The sequence below is a fragment of the Pavona decussata genome, unplaced genomic scaffold (genome assembly GCF_977016875.1).
Source record: "Pavona decussata unplaced genomic scaffold, jaPavDecu1.1 SCAFFOLD_302, whole genome shotgun sequence".
In the NCBI taxonomy this organism is placed as follows: Eukaryota; Metazoa; Cnidaria; class Anthozoa; order Scleractinia; family Agariciidae; genus Pavona; species Pavona decussata.
In genome coordinates, this window is record NW_028145698.1 from 284837 (window position 1) to 302574 (window position 17738).

At 38.3% G+C, this 17738-nt stretch overlaps 1 protein-coding gene across 1 annotated transcript in view; it reads left to right on the forward strand.

Moving 5' to 3' along the window:
* The window catches only part of LOC146454346 (uncharacterized), a 30500-nt gene that overhangs the window by 10426 nt on the left and 2336 nt on the right, over positions 1-17738 (forward strand). The window contains exons 2-9 of the mRNA XM_085095502.1: positions 7401-7481; positions 8590-8649; positions 9109-9168; positions 9964-10023; positions 11211-11249; positions 13084-13116; positions 13793-13834; positions 16721-16774. Coding sequence (XP_084951628.1) covers positions 7412-7481; positions 8590-8649; positions 9109-9168; positions 9964-10023; positions 11211-11249; positions 13084-13116; positions 13793-13834; positions 16721-16774 — 418 coding nt within the window. The 5' untranslated portion in view covers positions 7401-7411. The remainder of the gene's footprint in view (positions 1-7400; positions 7482-8589; positions 8650-9108; positions 9169-9963; positions 10024-11210; positions 11250-13083; positions 13117-13792; positions 13835-16720; positions 16775-17738) is intronic.

Consider the following 17738-nt stretch of genomic DNA (forward strand, 5'->3'; position numbering starts at 1 on the left):
AAGTCTCTCATTTTTCCGATTTTTGAAAGCCTTCGACATGGTTGCCATCTGACGACAGAAGGTCAAACTTGGTAAACTGACTAATTTTAATGTCAAGTTTCCTGAGGGTCCCCAATAGGGGTCTTCAATGCCGCCATCCCGGAAATATTTTCCCCTCAATCCCGTAATCCCGACCGCTGTTTTAGCCCAATCCCGATCCCGGTCGGGTCATAATTTTTTTCAAGCCCCTTACCTTGATGAAAAAAGGCATTTTCAGTTGGATGTAAATTCCCATTGTAAATTTGAGCAACTGATCTTTGAACTGGTCTTTGGTCACCGAGAAATTATCTCAGTATAAGATTATTTCTTCTATTTATTTCCACCATAACGAAGTCATCGTTCATTTAAGGACCGGGTGCCTACTAATACCGAATTATTTTTGTACGGTTTATGACTATGCGGTGAAAGCAGATCTTAGCAAGAACTATAGAAAACCAAAAGGAAAATTGGGGGTAACCACACATTTTTCAGAGATAATTAAGCATTAATAATTCAAAAACGCAAAAAAGCAGAAAAATACAAGGCAATGTATGGCGATTTTTTCATATTGAAGCTTTATTATCTCTGAAAAAGTCTGAAAAACGCATGGTTACCCCCAATTTTCTTTTTGGATACCAAAAGCACTTGCTAAGTTCTGTTTTCTCCGCATAGTTTTAAACCGCGCAAAAATATCCCTGTATTAGTAAGCACCACCCATAGGAAACCCAAGTATCTCGAGATGTGCAGAACGTATGCGCAGTAACAAAAGTAGGCACCGTCCTTTTAAAAGACGTTCTCAAAGTTTCGCGCCAGTCACGTCAGTCAATAAGTCAGTTAACAATTTATTTTTAGAGCTTGTTCTTTTTCCTCTTTTTTTTTTTTTTTCTTTTTTCTCTCAATTGAATGGTGAGGGCTGCCTTTCTTATCGCGTTGATCCTTGGAAAACTTTTCAGTCAGGTATAATGTACCTTAGACTTCTGGATAAGTGCTTTCCTGAGTACGTTTTTGAGAGATTTTCCTTTTCGATCAGAATGTGGTGAGGTCTCTCTGTTGACCTTTTGATTTTGATCACGAAGGAAACTACTCAAATATACGGAATGGAGGTTTTCTTATCATTCGGAGCCGTTTGAATTAGTTCCTTTATGCCGTTGTGCACGCTAGCTCTGCGGCATTTGTTTGGGCTTATAGGCTCAAGTTAACTGCAAGTTCTTAGGGAGCACTGAAGAAATTTTATCTGTAAAGACATAGGACCCGTAAATTTCTTTTCTCGTCCAGGGCGGTGACAACTAGATTTTCATTGTACGTTTTCGACACCAGACTTCCCGGATCTCGATTGTTTAGAGTAACATTTCCCGCCTCCCGCTTCGTAAAATCGTCAAATCCCGTGTCCCGTCCCTAATTCTAATCCCGAATATCGTCGCTCTTTTCCGCTAAAATCCCGAATTCCGCCCTTTAAAAAAAGTCAAATCCCGGATCCCGAAAAACCTATTGGGGACCCTCTTTCTTGTGATGGACTCCAACTTCTGATTAAACAAAAATTTAAAACCTCGTCCCCAATCTCCATTTCAATCCGGAACGGCCAATCCTCAGATGGTTGTTTAGAAATTTGTGTTGGCCAAGAGAGTTGGATTCTTTAGCTGAAAATTTAAATCGTGGAAAATTTTAGGGAGGGGAATCTTATTTCGGGCCGAGTTTCCGAGCTGCAGAGCGAGTTTTTAGTCGAGCGGCCCCATTAGGTACTCCTGCTCTATTGATAGGCATTGCAGAAATCAGGGGGACAGGCCCTAACATCACAATTCAAATCTCCTGAATATTGACGTCAAGTGTATAGTTACCCAACTCTTGCAGGGTAGATTCAAATCTAGTCATAATTTCAACAGTAGATCCTGGTGGCCCGTGCCAAGTTCCAACAACAGATTAAAGGGCGTTCATAAGTTTGGAATTCGGAAACACGATCACGATTGTTCACATTAAGTCAACCATCATTATTATAACCAATTGCAAAAGTACATGCCACCTTGTTTCATGTAGTAATATGTCTTGGGTTACATCTGCAGTCTTTCTAGAGGAGATCATTGTGTTTGTAGTTTGTCGAACGCCCGATTTTTTTTAAGCTCTTCCCTGTTTTACTGTCACCAAATCGCAGAGGTAAGTAGATAAGTGTTTTACGATCATCCTGTATGAATCGCTGATGCTTACTTATTCGCCAGAGGCGTATAATTTGGGGTGTTTTGAGGTTTCCTCTTTGTGAATCTACAAATATTTTCTGGTAATTTATCCAACAACTCTTTCCTTATCGCAGTTATTGTTTTACTCACCGTTTTGTGTAAAGATCGTTATTCTACTTGGCTTCGTCTATGATTTTCAGTCAGTTTAAGGAATCCAGTCTTTCGGCTAAGGCAACTGCAAATTGTTGTCAAATCAGAACACCGCACAAATTTGCCTTTGTCAATATTAACCGCCAAACGGTACTTTGGCCACATTGGTGTTACCCCTTGGTCTGCCAAATAAATGGTGAGCCTAAGAATTAGCAGCAACGAACAATTTTCGGCAATTTTCCAGAGAAAATTAAACTGTACTTTCCTAATTAAATTAGCCGCCAATGTTTACTTAATTTAACTAGGAAACAACTAAAGAAAATTATCAGCGGAAAAGGTTCATACATGCTCTCACACAAGTCATGATCTATTCCCCACCAAACTGGTTCGCGTTTACGAAGGGAAAGTCATGTTGGATTCTTTTTTCATTTTATCGTGAGACAAAAACTGGCGTTCGCAGAGAGCAGAGCTTGAAATGATGGATTACCATCGATATAAAGAGTTTCCTGAGCTCCCGAAGTATGTCAAGCCAAACAGAACAAAATTGAGTCAGCCGAGTTAGTGAGATATGATTTGGATAGTAAGATTAGGCAATCATTATACCAGAATAAGTAACCAATCCAGATTATCGACCGAAAAATTTTGCAACAACTAGTTTTAACAATGCGTCTGCCAGTTCGACTTTGCCAGGGAGACTCTGCCACTCAAACCATGAATCCTTTTGGGTAGTGATCTCCTGGACAGCTAGAGCAGACACCATGTCTGGTCGGCTTGATTCATGTGCGGAAAACAAGATCATGAAAAGCCGTCCATTGCTCTTACAGGCCATTTAGGCGATTGATTAACATGGAGATATTTGCCTCCAACGAAGTCAACAGAAAGCAGGTGAAGATCAAGTTTATCTGACAACAGGTTATCGAGTCCTTGTTGACCACGGCCACGTGCTGCTGGGCGTGTCGACTCGCCAAACAGAGCCACGAGACAAAAGAAACGTAGGTCGAGGCTACAAAAACTGAGAGTGGTTTGTTAATAAAATTCTACTTCTAATTGGAGTCGAAATTTTCGATTTAAGCTCATAAAAGATTAGCAAAAATTAATTGTAGGTTCCGTTTTTGCCTGTGAGCTCTACTGGGCCCTGGACTACTTTGCTGATCTGCTTTCACATTTTCAACTTATATAACTTTAGCCAACGAAACGAAACCGACTTTAAGTCAATTCCAAGTTGTTACAAGCTGAGAGAGGAGACTTAAAATACACCCTTGGATTTTACTGAGCGGAAGAACAACAGCTAATGTTCTGTTAAAATTCCTGCACCCGTATGGTATATCAAGACTCTACTGTTGAATCATCGGACGAACAAGTAGCATCTTCGGGGGAAGAAATTTAATCCTGGAAACGATAATCTTTGTATGTTATCCTTCAGCAGCATTTTAGACTAATAACATTGAATGTTCAATTGAGGCCTTAAGCTACTGTTCGGATAAAGTGTTATTAAAAATCCAAGCTTTCGCCGATCAACGATCAATCCCTGTAACGTTATACATTGCCCTGGCCTGCCGATATATCCTCGTAAAGATTTAGTAATTATGAGGTAAAAAGTCGGAACAAAAGAAAAAATGGTTAAAAGCAACTCCAGGGAAAATCCCTTGTTTCTTGAAACCTGCTTAAGAGTGACATTTCAAACCTCAATGGACCTTAATTTATTGTGTTCATTTTCCGTAGACAAAACAACCCGTTAAATTTTGAGGCTTAGCTGGGATCGATCGTGGCTCACAAACTCATAAGAAACTAAAACTTTGAGTATAGTGAGGTTTTTTTTTCATTTAATTTGAAAGATCGATGACGAGATCGAGTTTTTAGGAGCAAAAGGAAAAATGGTTAGAAATACACTTCAGAGAAAATCACCGTTGCTTGAAGAAACTTGCCACAGGCTGATATTTGAAACCTTAATGGGCAATAATCTTGTTATTGTGTTAAATTTTTGTAGTCCAAAACAACCTGTTGAATAGCTGGGATCGATGGTGACTTACAAAATTATAAGAAACTAAGATTTTGACTGTAGCCTTGTTTTGTTTTGTTTTGTTTTGTTTTTTTAATTTTTACTTGATAGTTTGACGACGAGATCGAGCTTTTATGAGCGAGAATGGTCAACAGGGCCTATTGACTATAGGAAAAGAAAATACAAATTATTAGTGTGGCTGTTTCATTCAGGGAGTTAACTGGTGCTAAAAAGAAAACAACAATATTTCGGTGTCGACTCTACAAAAAAAAATTATATATATATATATATATATAAACAAACGATTGTGATTTCAAGGGACATCTCTTGTTGAGCCGTGATTCTCCAATAGACCATAAGAATTAAGCCAATCACAGTTTCTGTATTCGGAACAAATCGCTTTGAATGTAGGCTAATTTGTGTTAAAAGCAGGTTAAAAGTCGCTCCTTTGTTGAACCAATCAGAATCGAGTGTAATCTCCTTCCCAGGTCCCAATAGACCATGCAGTGAGTGTGTACTAATTTGTTGTAAATCGGTGGTTTCGTATTGATTTGATACAATTGAAAAGTGCCTATCCAAATTGTCTCTAGCCTTGCTTGGAACCTAAAAGACAAGCCCACCAAGACTAGCACTAGCTACCATCCGGCCAGTCCAATTGTAAATAGGTAAAAATTAAGAAAATATACATTGTTGTTGTTGTTGTTGTTAAAAGTCCAAGGAAAAATTAGCTTATCTCGAGGTTTCTTTTCCATACGTTCATAAGTTTGGAATGTAGAAACATGATAAGATTGTTCACATTAAGTCAACTATCATCAACCAATGGCAAAAGTACATGTCACTTTGTTTCATGTAGTAATGTCTTAAGTTTCATCTGCAGTCTTTCTAGAGGAGATCATTGTGTTTGTAGTTTGTCGAACGCCCGACTTTTTTAAGCTCTTACCTGCTTTACTGTCGCCAAATCGCAGAGGTAAGTAGAACGCCCGATTTTTTTTTTTTGGAAGCTCTTCCCTGATTTTTAGAAGGATTTTTTTTTTAATTTGTCCAAATCGCAGTGGTAAGTAGACAAGTGTTTTACGATCATCCTGTATAAATCGCTGATGCTTACCTATTAGATTTGCTGGGTGCTTAGAAGTTTCTTGTTTGTGAAATTATCTGCAATTATTTTGCGGTAATTTATCCAACAACTCTTATCTTAGGGCAGTTATTGTTTCCCCCACCCTTTAGTGTAAAAATCGTTATTCTATTGGCTTGGCCTATGATTTTTCAGTCGTCAATTTAAGTAAGCAGGTCCCTTGGCCAGTAAAATGAAATAGCTTTAGGCAACTCCAAATCGATTGTCACGTCAGAATACCACACAAATGTGCCTTTCCAAATTCTAACCCCCAAATAGAGCACTATGGCCACATTGACCTTACTTCTTAATCTATCAAAATAAATGGCGATCCCAAGAATTAGCAGCAACGGGCAGATGTTTCGGCAAAAAGAAAGGAACGATTTTCCAGGGAGAGTTGAAGTGTACTTTCTTTAAACTTTAGCCCTAACGTATTCTTAATATGACGAGGAAAGAAAGAAAGAAAAACAGGTAACAGTGTTAAGCGTTAAATTGATTCGAACCTGCTTCTTCGTTGTAATTTGACACATGAATAATTGTTCCCCATTGAAACAGTGCATAGTTTTTCAGGCAATTTCTATGAGATCGATCTAGGCTGACGAGCCACTCAGTTATAACTTCTAACTTAGTTTAACATTGCGTTTTCTTTTTTGCTGAGTTGACGTTCTACTTACAGAAATAATACCTTGTGTGATTGTCTTCTTCCTACTTTGTGCACCATTACAACGTTGTATACTTATCTCTGACAAAAGATAAAACGTGAACAACAGCTCAAGAGGAACCTGCACCGTACCCCGGCGTCGATTGCACAAGATTGAACTTGCTTTGAAGTAGAATGGAGATTGGTTATGCTTTGTTCTCTTTACGATCTTTTGAATTTGTAGTGTGTTAATCGCCACAATTTAATTTCCTTCACCCATTTTAGTAATTTTCTTAATTAAGGATCCTTTCTCTTTCTTCATGCCGTTTCTCCAATAGCTGGTTTTTCATCGTATTGTTTCTTGCCTGTCAGAAAGCGAAAAGTAAACTCGCGGGAACAGCTTTCTCCGGCCCTACCAGTTAGAACAGGCTAATTGTTTCCACACTGATTACTATCTTTAATGAAGTTAAAAGGTCATTGCATTACGACATGGCTGTCGCACGTTAACTTAAAGCAGTGAGTTGATACATGACAAGAATATGTGTCATCGACTTCATCACTGTTATGAGAGCAAAGATTGTTATTCAGAAATATGTCAGTTTAATTTAAAGGGAGGGCTTCACATTTCAGCGCATGTGCATGAATCTAAATGCTTTTTTTCTCTTTCTTATCAACTTTGTGGCCTTAAAAATCCCACTCCAGCACATGTACTTCAGTAATCACATTCTATAATTAGTCCACGCGAAATGACTGTTGACCATAATTTACAGAAAATGCTAGTGGATTGTACTCATATTGTCGATATTGAATTTAGCGTTGGCCCGTAGGATTTATTCCATGGTTGATGTGTTTACAGTTATTTGCATGCGAAATTACGCAATCATATGAAAAAAGTTACCACTCGAGTTACCTATTCCCTTCCGAATGGTTCATAAACAACGAATTAAATTAAACAGGCTTGGTTCATAGCGAGCAAAGGCGAAAAAGTATTTTGATTCATGGACAAGCGCAGAACCGTGAACCCCTCCCTTTAAATCATTATTTTCAAATAAAAGTACGGTAGGTCCAAGTGGGCGTATCTATGTTTAGCTGACGCGCGATAAGCAACAGAAATGAACCTAACCCTGAATTTGGATACTTTATATAAGACAGACATTTTTGTCATTTCATATGACTTCATGTTTGACAGAATTACGTTAGCAAGAAATAAGGTACGAGGACACCTTGTGATGTCTTTCATACAGTTCATGCATCGCACATGAGCCCGACCAATCTGACAGACGTCAACTAACAGAAATATTTTTTCTTTTGCAGTTAATCAACCAATGAAAATGGGAATTTCATGCATTTCTCTTGTTTTTTTCTTGCTTTGCTCCATGGCTCTATCTGATCTAGGTGGTTATCTTTTAATTTTCATTGATTCACAGTTTGCTTTTTGTCATGCCTTACTTTTTCCTCCAATGATATTGAATAATTTCTTGGTAACCGTTGACACGCATCTCAAAAAACCACCAGGGTCGCCCTAACTAACAATTGACGACAGTTTTCTATGGCCTAAACTCATTTATAAAAAAACTGGATGATTGTGTAATGCAATTCCAGAGATTTGATTGGCTTAGCGGCCATGGTATATATAAACAATAGCCTCCATTTGGCGCGAAAAATATGCTCAGATATTTGTCCGCGGACATTATCTATTCCGAGAAGCGAACAGTTTTCCGAGAGGGAAGCTCGAGGAAAACTGTGAGCTTCGCGGAGCAGATAATGCCCAAGGACAAATATCTGGGCATATTTTGAAATCCAAATGGAGGCTATTGTGGTTATTATCCTTCAAATATTTTTCGCAACATGTAGCAGCGAGCTTGAGTATTTGAACATTTCGTTTAAGAGCAGTTTACCGTCAAAAACGTTTAGAGCGTATGTTGTTTTCTGATACTGCTTTATCGACCAGCAGGTTTATCTCTCCTTCTGTCACAAAAGCAAACCGTTCCCCCATCTTGACATTAATTTTAATTGTAAACAAGACGCGCCTTGAAGTTTTTGAAATTGGGGAATATCGCTTTGGGAATATCATCGGATATTCCCCAGTTTTAGCTGGGGTATATTCGGTCACGTGAGGCGTTTAGACCAATCGCGCGCGAGCGAAAATATTTGATGGATTATGAGCCATTATACCATGCCCGAGAAATAGCGACCATTAAACTGTCCTCTGGTACCAAAAGAAAATGCAATGAAGTGAGTTAAATAATATTCTTGTCACATTGTGTAAATTACGTCAACATTCCATAAGAATTCAAACGAGTTTGGGAGTTGGGCAACCAAAGAAATATTAGGCCACAAAAGTTACTGTATTTCTCTGCTACACTGTACAAGTAACACATAGTATCTTATGTTTGTGATAAAATAGAATATTATTTATCGTTTATACAAAGCTAGTTGACGTTCTGAAAACATTAAGGACCAAGTATTTCTATCAACTAACTTCTGTATTTATTGACTGCAGTGGTGCCTTTTAAACGCCAGCCAAAATCTGAATTGACGGGGTATTCCCGTAGCGCTTTTGGTAAGTAAAATCAAAATGTACTTTGAACGTGGTGTTGCAATTTTCTTACACTAAGGTTCAATTTTTACCATGCACTTCATTCGCGTTGAATGTATTTCCAACCCCCCCAAAAAACTGGCAAAAGTCACATTGCATTACATCAAATCGGGTGGTGGTAGGTTAGATTCCCATTCAGGCCAACGTTGACTATATAAACAGCAAGAATTACACAACACTTTGAAATTTGAATGGCTTCATTTAGCCGGGACAAGCCACACATTCGATTGTGACTCTTAGATTAAATTGTTTTCGAACGGACTTCAATGCGTAATGCATGAATGCTTTTATTGATCTGACAGGATTAAAACTAGAAATAATCATAGAACATCATTTTATCGTTTAAACCAAACATAGGTGACGTTGTAAAATATTAAGGACCAAGTATTTCTATCAACTAACTTCTTTATTTATTGACTTCAGTGGCGCCTTTTAAACAGCAGCCAAAATCTGACGTGACAGGATATACCCGCAGCCCTTTTGGTAAGTAAAATCAAAATGTACTTTCAATGTGGTGGTCCAATTTATACCACACACTTCATTCGCGTTGAATGTATTTCCAGTCCCCTAAATTGACAAAAGTCGCATTGCATTACATAAAATCGAGAGGTGGTGGATTCGATTCCCGCCAGGTCAACGTTGACCATGTAAACAGCAAGAATTACACTGCAGTTTGAAAGGTGGAATGGTTTCGCTTAGCTGGGACAAGACACATATTCGATTCTTATCTGAATCTGAAATTAAATTGTATTCCAACGGACCTCAATGAGTTATGAGTCGAATATAATTCGGACGAATTTAATTCGAATTGACTTCGTCTGTAAGACGAAGATAATAGAGATTGGATTTAGACGACGAATTAAATTTAATCGACTTGAATAACATGGGAGGGTGGAACTTGGTGTGGACAACCTACGACGATTCCAGATTTAAGGGAACGACGAATCGATTTTACGTTAATGCATTTTCAAATTTATGCATTAAAATTCGATGCGTCTGAATTACGTCTGAACTCAGACGCTTTTCAGACGTTTTATCCGTCTGCCCCAGAAGGATAAAACGTTTGGACGAATTCAATTCCAAGAACGGTTTCATACGTCGCTTTATCGACGAATTTAATTTCTTGAATTAACTTCGTCTGCATTATATTCGATTGAAATTTAAACTAGAAATAATATCATAGAATATCATTTAATGTTTATACCAAAATAGGTGATGCTCTAAAAAATTAAGGACCAAGTATTTCTGTCAACTAACTTCTTTATTTATTGACTTCAGTTGGGCCTTTTAAACGCCAGTCAAAATCTGAATTGACGGGGTATACCCGCAGCCCTTTTGGTAAGTAAAATCAGGGCAAAATCGAAACGTACTTTCGTGGTTTTGTGGTGTTGAAAGTTCGAAACACGACTGGACGCTTTCTGGAACTGCTAAATCCCCCCAATTTTTTTCTCAAAATCCTTTTCCTAGTGCCAAAAGTTTCCAATTCATTAATTTTTCAGAAGCGATGTTGTATGAAAATTATTCGACATCGTATTTCCATACAAACACTGTTATTTCAAGTCTGTTTGCCTCCTCGTCAAAATGGCGTCGAAAACCGTGATAAGGCCTATTCATTTTGCCTCTGAATGACTATATTAAAAAGGCTTTAAGACTTCAAAGTTAGCGCAACAACAAACAAACAACTTCTTGCTTATTATTTTCTGAATAAACCGTTGTTCTGTTCAAACGTTCGCTCACAACCACTGTTCTTTCTTTGCGACGCAAGCATAACCACTAGCTCAAGGATAAATGCCTTTGTGCTTCCTTGCAAGCGTTAAACCCGTTTTCGCGGTAAAGAAAGGTTCGCCATGCATGTTAATTTGCGCTTGTACTTGCGTCACTGGTAAAACCATGCTCTAGTGGCCCAAGAAAACAAAAGCTCTATGTGGATTGTTCTACAGACGCTCAATTCAAGAAGTCTTTTTTTTTTTTTCAGTTTTTCTCTTTCCTTAGATGGATAATGGCTAATTTCCCGCTCCGAAGTTCAAACGGAGCTGACTCGGGACGAGATTTTAAATTTTCATTTAATCAGAAATTGGAGTCCATCGCAAGAAATATCACATAAAAATTAGTCAGTGTACCAAGTTTGAGATTCTGTCCTTAGATTGCAGTCATGTGGAAACCTTTCAAAAATCAGAAAAATTAGAGACTTTGTATGGATTTGGGGGGACGCCATCTCAGAATTAGAGACTTTTGTATGGATAAATTGGGCGACCTTTGACAGGTCACAGCCTGGTTACTACGTAATGAAACATAACCAAACTTGGTCAACTTACTACTTTTTGTGTGGTCTTTCTCGCGATGGGGTACATTTCTTCATTTGAAGCAATTTGAACAGTGTTTAAACTAGGACGCAGTACCTTTATGAACTCACGCTTCGGATCAGGCAGTTGTGCCTCGTAAATGAACCGATCTCCGGGAGTTCGTACGCTGGCTGTTTCCTTCGAAGATCTTTTTTACAATTTGATTTCTCATCTTTTTTTCAGGAATTCCTAATCCATTAACGGCATTGTCAACTGTTATAGGTAAGTACTCGTCCAACCTTTAATGTCATGAACCAGAACTGATTTGCAAAAATATCATAAAATATTAAGGATAACATGAAAACAGCGACGATGTTTATCCATTAAACCTTACATTCTTCTTATGATTTATAACATATATCCGTCTTGGCAAATAGTTTCTATTTTAAGACAATTTTGACCCCAAAATACAAAAGCCACATGACGAGCCCCTTTCAGTGAAGTAATGATTGCCAAGGACAAGTCAAGCTAGTGGTAAGGAGTGTGACCTGTGTCTAGGCTATCTAGTGCCTTGGGTATTTAGATGAGAATTTTCGGCTTTTCCTCCTTACATGCATGTCGTTTATTAATCTCAAATAAAGTAACATAAAGTGAAGTGAAGTGAAGTCGAGTCGAGTGGGGTAGGGTAGGGTAGGGTAGAGTAGAGTAGAGTAGAGTAGAGTAGAGTAGGGTAGGGTAGAGTAGAGTAGAGTAGAGTAGAGTAGAGTAGAGTAGAGTAGAGTAGAGTAGAGTAGAGTTGAGTAGAGTAGAGTAGAGTAGAGTAGAGTAGAGTAGAACAGAGTAGAGTAGAGTAGAGTAGAGTAGAGTAGAGTAGAGTAGAGTAGAGTAGAGTAGAGTAGAGAGTAGAGTAGGGTAGGGTAGAGTAGAGTAGAGTAGAGTAGAGTAGAGTAGAGTAGAGTAGAGTAGAGTAGAGTAGAGTTGAGTAGAGTAGAGTAGAGTAGAGCAGAGCAGAGCAGAGTAGAGTAGAGTAGAGTAGAGTAGAGTAGAGTAATGTAGAGTAGAGTAGAGTAGAGTAGAGAAATGTAGAGTAGAGTAGAGTAGAGTAGAGTTGAGTAGAGTAGAGTAGAGTAGAGCAGAGCAGAGCAGAGTAGAGTAGAGTAGAGTAGAGTAGAGTAGAGTAATGTAGAGTAGAGTAGAGTAGAGTAGAGTTGAGTAGAGTAGAGTAGAGCAGAGCAGAGCAGAGCAGAGTAGAGTAGAGTAGAGTAGAGTAGAGTAGAGTAGAGTAGAGTAATGTAGAGTAGAGTAGAGTAGAGTAGAGTAATGTAGAGTAGAGTAGAGTAGAGTAGAGTAGAGTTGAGTAGAGTAGAGTAGAGTAGAGCAGAGCAGAGCAGAGCAGAGCACAGCAGAGTAGAGTAGAGTAGAGTAGAGTAGAGTAGAGTAGAGTAGAGTAATGTAGAGTAGAGTAGAGTAGAGTAGAGCAGAGCAGAGCAGAGCAGAGCACAGCAGAGTAGAGTAGAGTAGAGTAGAGTAGAGTAGAGTAGAGTAAAGTAAAGTTAAATGAAGTGAAGTGAAGTGAAGTGATGTGAAGTGAAGAGAAGTGAAGTGAAGTGAAGTGAAGTGAAGTGAAGTGAAGTGAAGTGAAGTGAAGTGAAGTGAAGTGATGTGAAGTGAAGAGAAGTGAAGTGAAGTGAAGTGAAGTGAAGTGAAGTGAGATAAAGTAAAGTAAAGTAAAGTAATTTATTTAATATCAATAACACGGGGAGTGCTTGCGCCATTTGCCCAGCCAGAGGCTCATGATAAAGTGTTTGACAATAAGCCAGATCGAATTGAAATCTGGAAATGTTGGTTGTTTTTGAGGTGATAACAGGAGTACCCGGAGAAAAACCTCTTGAAGCAAGGACGAGAACCAACAACAAACGCAACCCACATATGAGGCCGGGTCCGGTAATCGAACCCGGGCCACTGCGCCATCCCTGTTCCAATATAACCCCATTATCCTATAGAATTTATACTGACAGTGGTCTGAAATAACCCAGTATGAGGGTTAAGCTTTACTTGAAGTTCTGTTCTTTAACTAATTTTACCTTGTAACTCATCATAATGATTTTTTTTTCAGAGAAAGGCAACGAGTTTCTTCAAGACCTACAATGTAAGTGAAAGAAGTCTTGAACAGAGTTTAATACTGTCTTCTGTGAAATCACATATCATACATCCCCCTTTTGAAAATTCTACTTCGAAAAGCAAAAACAATTTTTCACCTCATAACATCACCATCGGAAAGGACGGTGCCTACTTTTGTTATTGCGCATACGTTCTGCGCATCTCGAGATACTCAGGTTTCCTATGGGTGGTGCCTACTAAATCAGGGATATTATTGCGCGGTTTAAAGCTATGCGGAGAACGGAGAACTTAGCATCTGCTCTTGGTATCCAAAAAAAAAATTGAGGGTAACAATGCATTTTTCAGAAATAATAAAGCTAAAATTTTGGAAATAAAACGCCATACATTGCTTTGATTGCTTTGAATTTTACTGTTTTTTAGAATAATTGTTGCTTAATTATCTCTAAAAAAATGCGTGGCTACTCCCAGTTTTCTTTCTGGATTCCAATAGCCCTTGCTAAGATCTGCTTTGCCCGCATAGTCATAAACCGCGCAAAAAGACTTCTTTATTAGTAGGCACCGAGACGGTGAAGTGCCTTTGACATTCTGAGAGCGATTCAGCCCGTCTTGGCCTTGACGAACACCTTTACTGTTGAGGGAAACCTATACTCAGCTCTAGTATCTGTCTACTTTCTTTTGAAACGTACCAAACTCGTTTGTTTCAGCCCTGAAGACGGATTTTGAAACCCTGAACAACAGCCTTGTTAGTAAGTGAGATAATTCTGTACATACCTTATTATAGGAAATTAACGCTTTCTGAAGTCAACGCGAATGTATTTAAGTCGCGTTAATTTTTGTTAACGTTTATTTCCGCGTCATTAATTAAGTAGCGCGTTAATTTCTACGATCTTAATTTCCATAGCCCCAAATTCTCGATACACTCCAGAAAGGAAAAAGCATTGTTTTATCAGAGTGGAATCTGCTGGTATCGTGGACACTGCATGTTAAGAACGCTCAAAGTGGCTAGATTCCTTGGCTTAACCCCTATGTTTGGGGACAATTCCACGAACATTGTTGCATTTCGGATTTTTACACTTAGTGTTAAAATAATTTTTTCCTGTTGTCTCAAGGAATTGTTTTTCTTTGTGTAAGTCGCGTTAACTTCCCTCATTTTGAAATTTTAGCACCTCTTTTGCGTTAATTTCCTTTATTGGGAAGTAATTTTTCCTTCAATTCGCGTTAATTTAAGTCGCGTTAATTTCAAATACCTTAATGTCCTATACGGTATATTGTATATAAGGTGAAATTCTTTAGATAAGACCCAGAAGACTCCCCCTCTTCTATCGCTAGCTTAAGAGAGGTAATAACCTAGTGGAAAACTAAACACCTAAGAGTGTATAACTGCATGCAGACCAAGAAAGCTAACAAAATGTTGGGGTTAACCTTGCAACAGACTACAGTCGAACCTCCTGTAAGCGACCACCTAAAATGCCAAGATTTAGTGGTCGCTTATTTATTTTATTTTATTTTATTTACCGGGTAGGTCTGTCACTCAGTACTAAGCATTTTAGACCGCTCTTTAAAAAAAAAAAAAAAAATAATAATAATAATAATAATGATGATGATGATGATGATGATGATGATTATGATGATTATGATGATGATAACAAAGTCCACCCTCTGCAGTAAAGGAAAATGAAAACGCGAAAATTCTTTCCAACTTCAAAAGGCACCAGAAAATGGAGCAAATAAAATAGACATGGCAGTATACAACAAACACACTAATATTTGTTTTTTTTTTAAACAAATATATTTCAGTTATTCTAGCCTTTGTTGTTTGTTCTATCAAGCTCGTCACCTCCGCCGTTGGGATCAGTCTGCCGTTAATATTTTGTATTTGAAATAATTTGCTGATCCAGGTCTACAAGTGATCCGGCACCACTCATCGGTTTCTCGCTGCGGAATTGCAGATTTTATTGTAATAATTGGACACTACTTGAAGGCACTGTCTGCCAAGTTGGCACAATTGCGGACAAAACAGCTAAGAAACAGGAAAAATACACAGAACTACGTGCAGGCATCTAACAACTTTATAAAAACACAAGCGTTAAACAAATGAATATTGTTTTCGACTTTCTCGGAGGCTACCATGAGGAGTTAAGGAAAGGACTAAGCTCAATAACGAACACTGACAAAGAGCTGTCCTTCCTTATTGAACGCTATCAGAAATGGATAATCTGCCAGAACGCAAATATAGTTAAGAAATTCTATGAATACGTATAAAGTGTTTGAATGTAATGAAAATGATTGAGTGTAACATAACTAGGCCAGACCCGTGTCCGCAAGTTATGTAAATAATTCATGAAAGCAAAAATGAAATCTTCATCAATAATAATAATAATAATAATAATAATAATAATAATAATAATAATAATAATAATAATAATAATAATAATAATAATAATAACAAAAAGGCCAGTAGATGGAGATATGTGGTGTATTACGAGAGTCGAGCCAGATGTGGTCTCTTCCGGTAACAGGCCTGATACATCTCCTTAATCGAAGAGAATTTATTGCAAACATCTTCCTAATTAAAATTCGAACAGTGCTAGGTTGTCAGTAAATGTTCCGTGTAATCCCTGAGTAGTGTAGCTGGCATACAAGGAACATGAAAATCAGACCATGTGTCAAACGGTCGCATACGTGAAGTTAAAAAAAATGAAAAATTATAATGCCGTCACCTCAAAAAGTGGTCGCGGTCGCTTACGAGAGGTCCAAACTATAGGGATTTGACTGGAAAAAATTTGCCATTTTTGGAGAGGTGGTCGCTTATGGGAAGTGGTCGCTTACGAGAGGTGGTCGCAGATGGAGGTTTGACTGTAGCGTCCGTTTCACTGGTAGTAGCCCTACTCCAATGTGCCAAAGCTCTGGTAGTCTCCTTCGCGGTCATTTTTGGGATTGCGTGACATTCCAAAAACGGCTGAGAAGGAGAGTAAAGCTCTGGTATTCTCGGTTTTCACTGTCACGCCATTGAAAAAAAAAATCGAAACCACTCCATGAATGAAGTCAAGAAATTGACATGGTATAGAGGATAAATAAATAAGGCATCTGTCCAAGTGTCAGGTCTGTGCGGCATTCCGTACTCGAGTTATTTGACAAAATGTTCCACATAAATTTATAGAGCTTAGTATGGAGACGCCATGTTTGTGTCCCTCTGAGGGGCACAAACATGGCGGCCGGAAATACGAAAAAACATCTGGAGTTCACTTTTGCCAGAAAAGAGGTTTGTTTGCCCTTGTGAATTTTCGAATGTTTAGATTAATATTTCTCCTCAAACTTAAATTGTTTAGAATGCTGAAAATCACCCGAAGAGTCACTTTTAAGATACGGAGAAGCTCTGTCACGGCCGTCCTCCTTATGTCACGCACGATGGAAACTCGGAAATTGAAACTGTTCTATTTTCAAAAGGAAGCACGACATCGAGCTAAGAAATTGTGAACAGACATATTTTTAGGTAATCTTTCCTTGAATGAAGGTAAAAATTTTATAGGCCTCCCAGTTTTGAATTCTAGAATTTGGTGACGTCACGTGAAAACCGAGAATCGGTTAACATTCTTTCGAAAAGTACCAAACTCGTTTTTTTTTTTTTCCAGGTATCCACAAGACTGTAATGAAGATAATGAACGAGATGAAAGAACTTGCTAAAAGTAAGGAAATAATTTTTTCTGTATATATAGTGTCAAATTCCTAAAATAAAACCCACACTCCTCCCCTACTGACCTAGTGGTATGCTAGACGTTAAAGGGTGTAAAAATGCGTGCAGACCGAGAAGGCTAAAAAAAATGTCACACAACACGCTGGTGGGGGAGGGAGCGCGTTGCGTGACGCGCCCAAACGAAAAGCTGCGTTGGAGACTACATTGCAACAGCCGAGAGCCCTTTTAGTTGGTCATTTATAAGAAGGCACATATCAATGTGATGGAGCTTTACCCAGTTTTCCTTTATAGCAATGAAAGTCGTTATGAAAGCGGCAAGACGTTTAAAGGGGCAGTATCATGGGAGATATCATGATTTTGGGCAAAACTTCACTAAATGTAAACTTTGAACATTGCGTTAATTGATTTCTAAATTGCTAATTAAAGAAATAGTAATAGTGAATCTACTGAGACGAAAGGTTGAACCAAAATATGGTACAACCGATTTTTAGTGCGTTACGACAGCGAAAATTGAAAACGTCGGGCCGACGTTTTCAAATTTGAACCCATATTTATTTTGGTCATATGCCGACGAAATTATCCGTGGATAGTTTCTTTGCATTCTGATAGTCTTTTAACGGAATTTTGGTTATTATATTTTGGCTGCTATCAACCGAATAGCGTGTTTTCGATTTTCAATGTGTTACTAAAAAGGGTTTGTGTTGCGCTGTCGGATCAATGCAGCTGCGAAACTCCTTGGACGCCAGAGGCGTCAACATCATATGTAACGTATTTTTCTACGGTCACCTCGATATAAAGCAATTTTTTCCATATATGGAGCTGATTTGAATTACAGTATGGCCCTTTGGCATCCAAGCATTTTTCCTGAACATTTGTTGGTCGATAGTTCGATGATTTGCACCAAAAGCCAAACGCTCGATCGTAAATTTGTCATTGTGTGAAGCATGATTGAATTT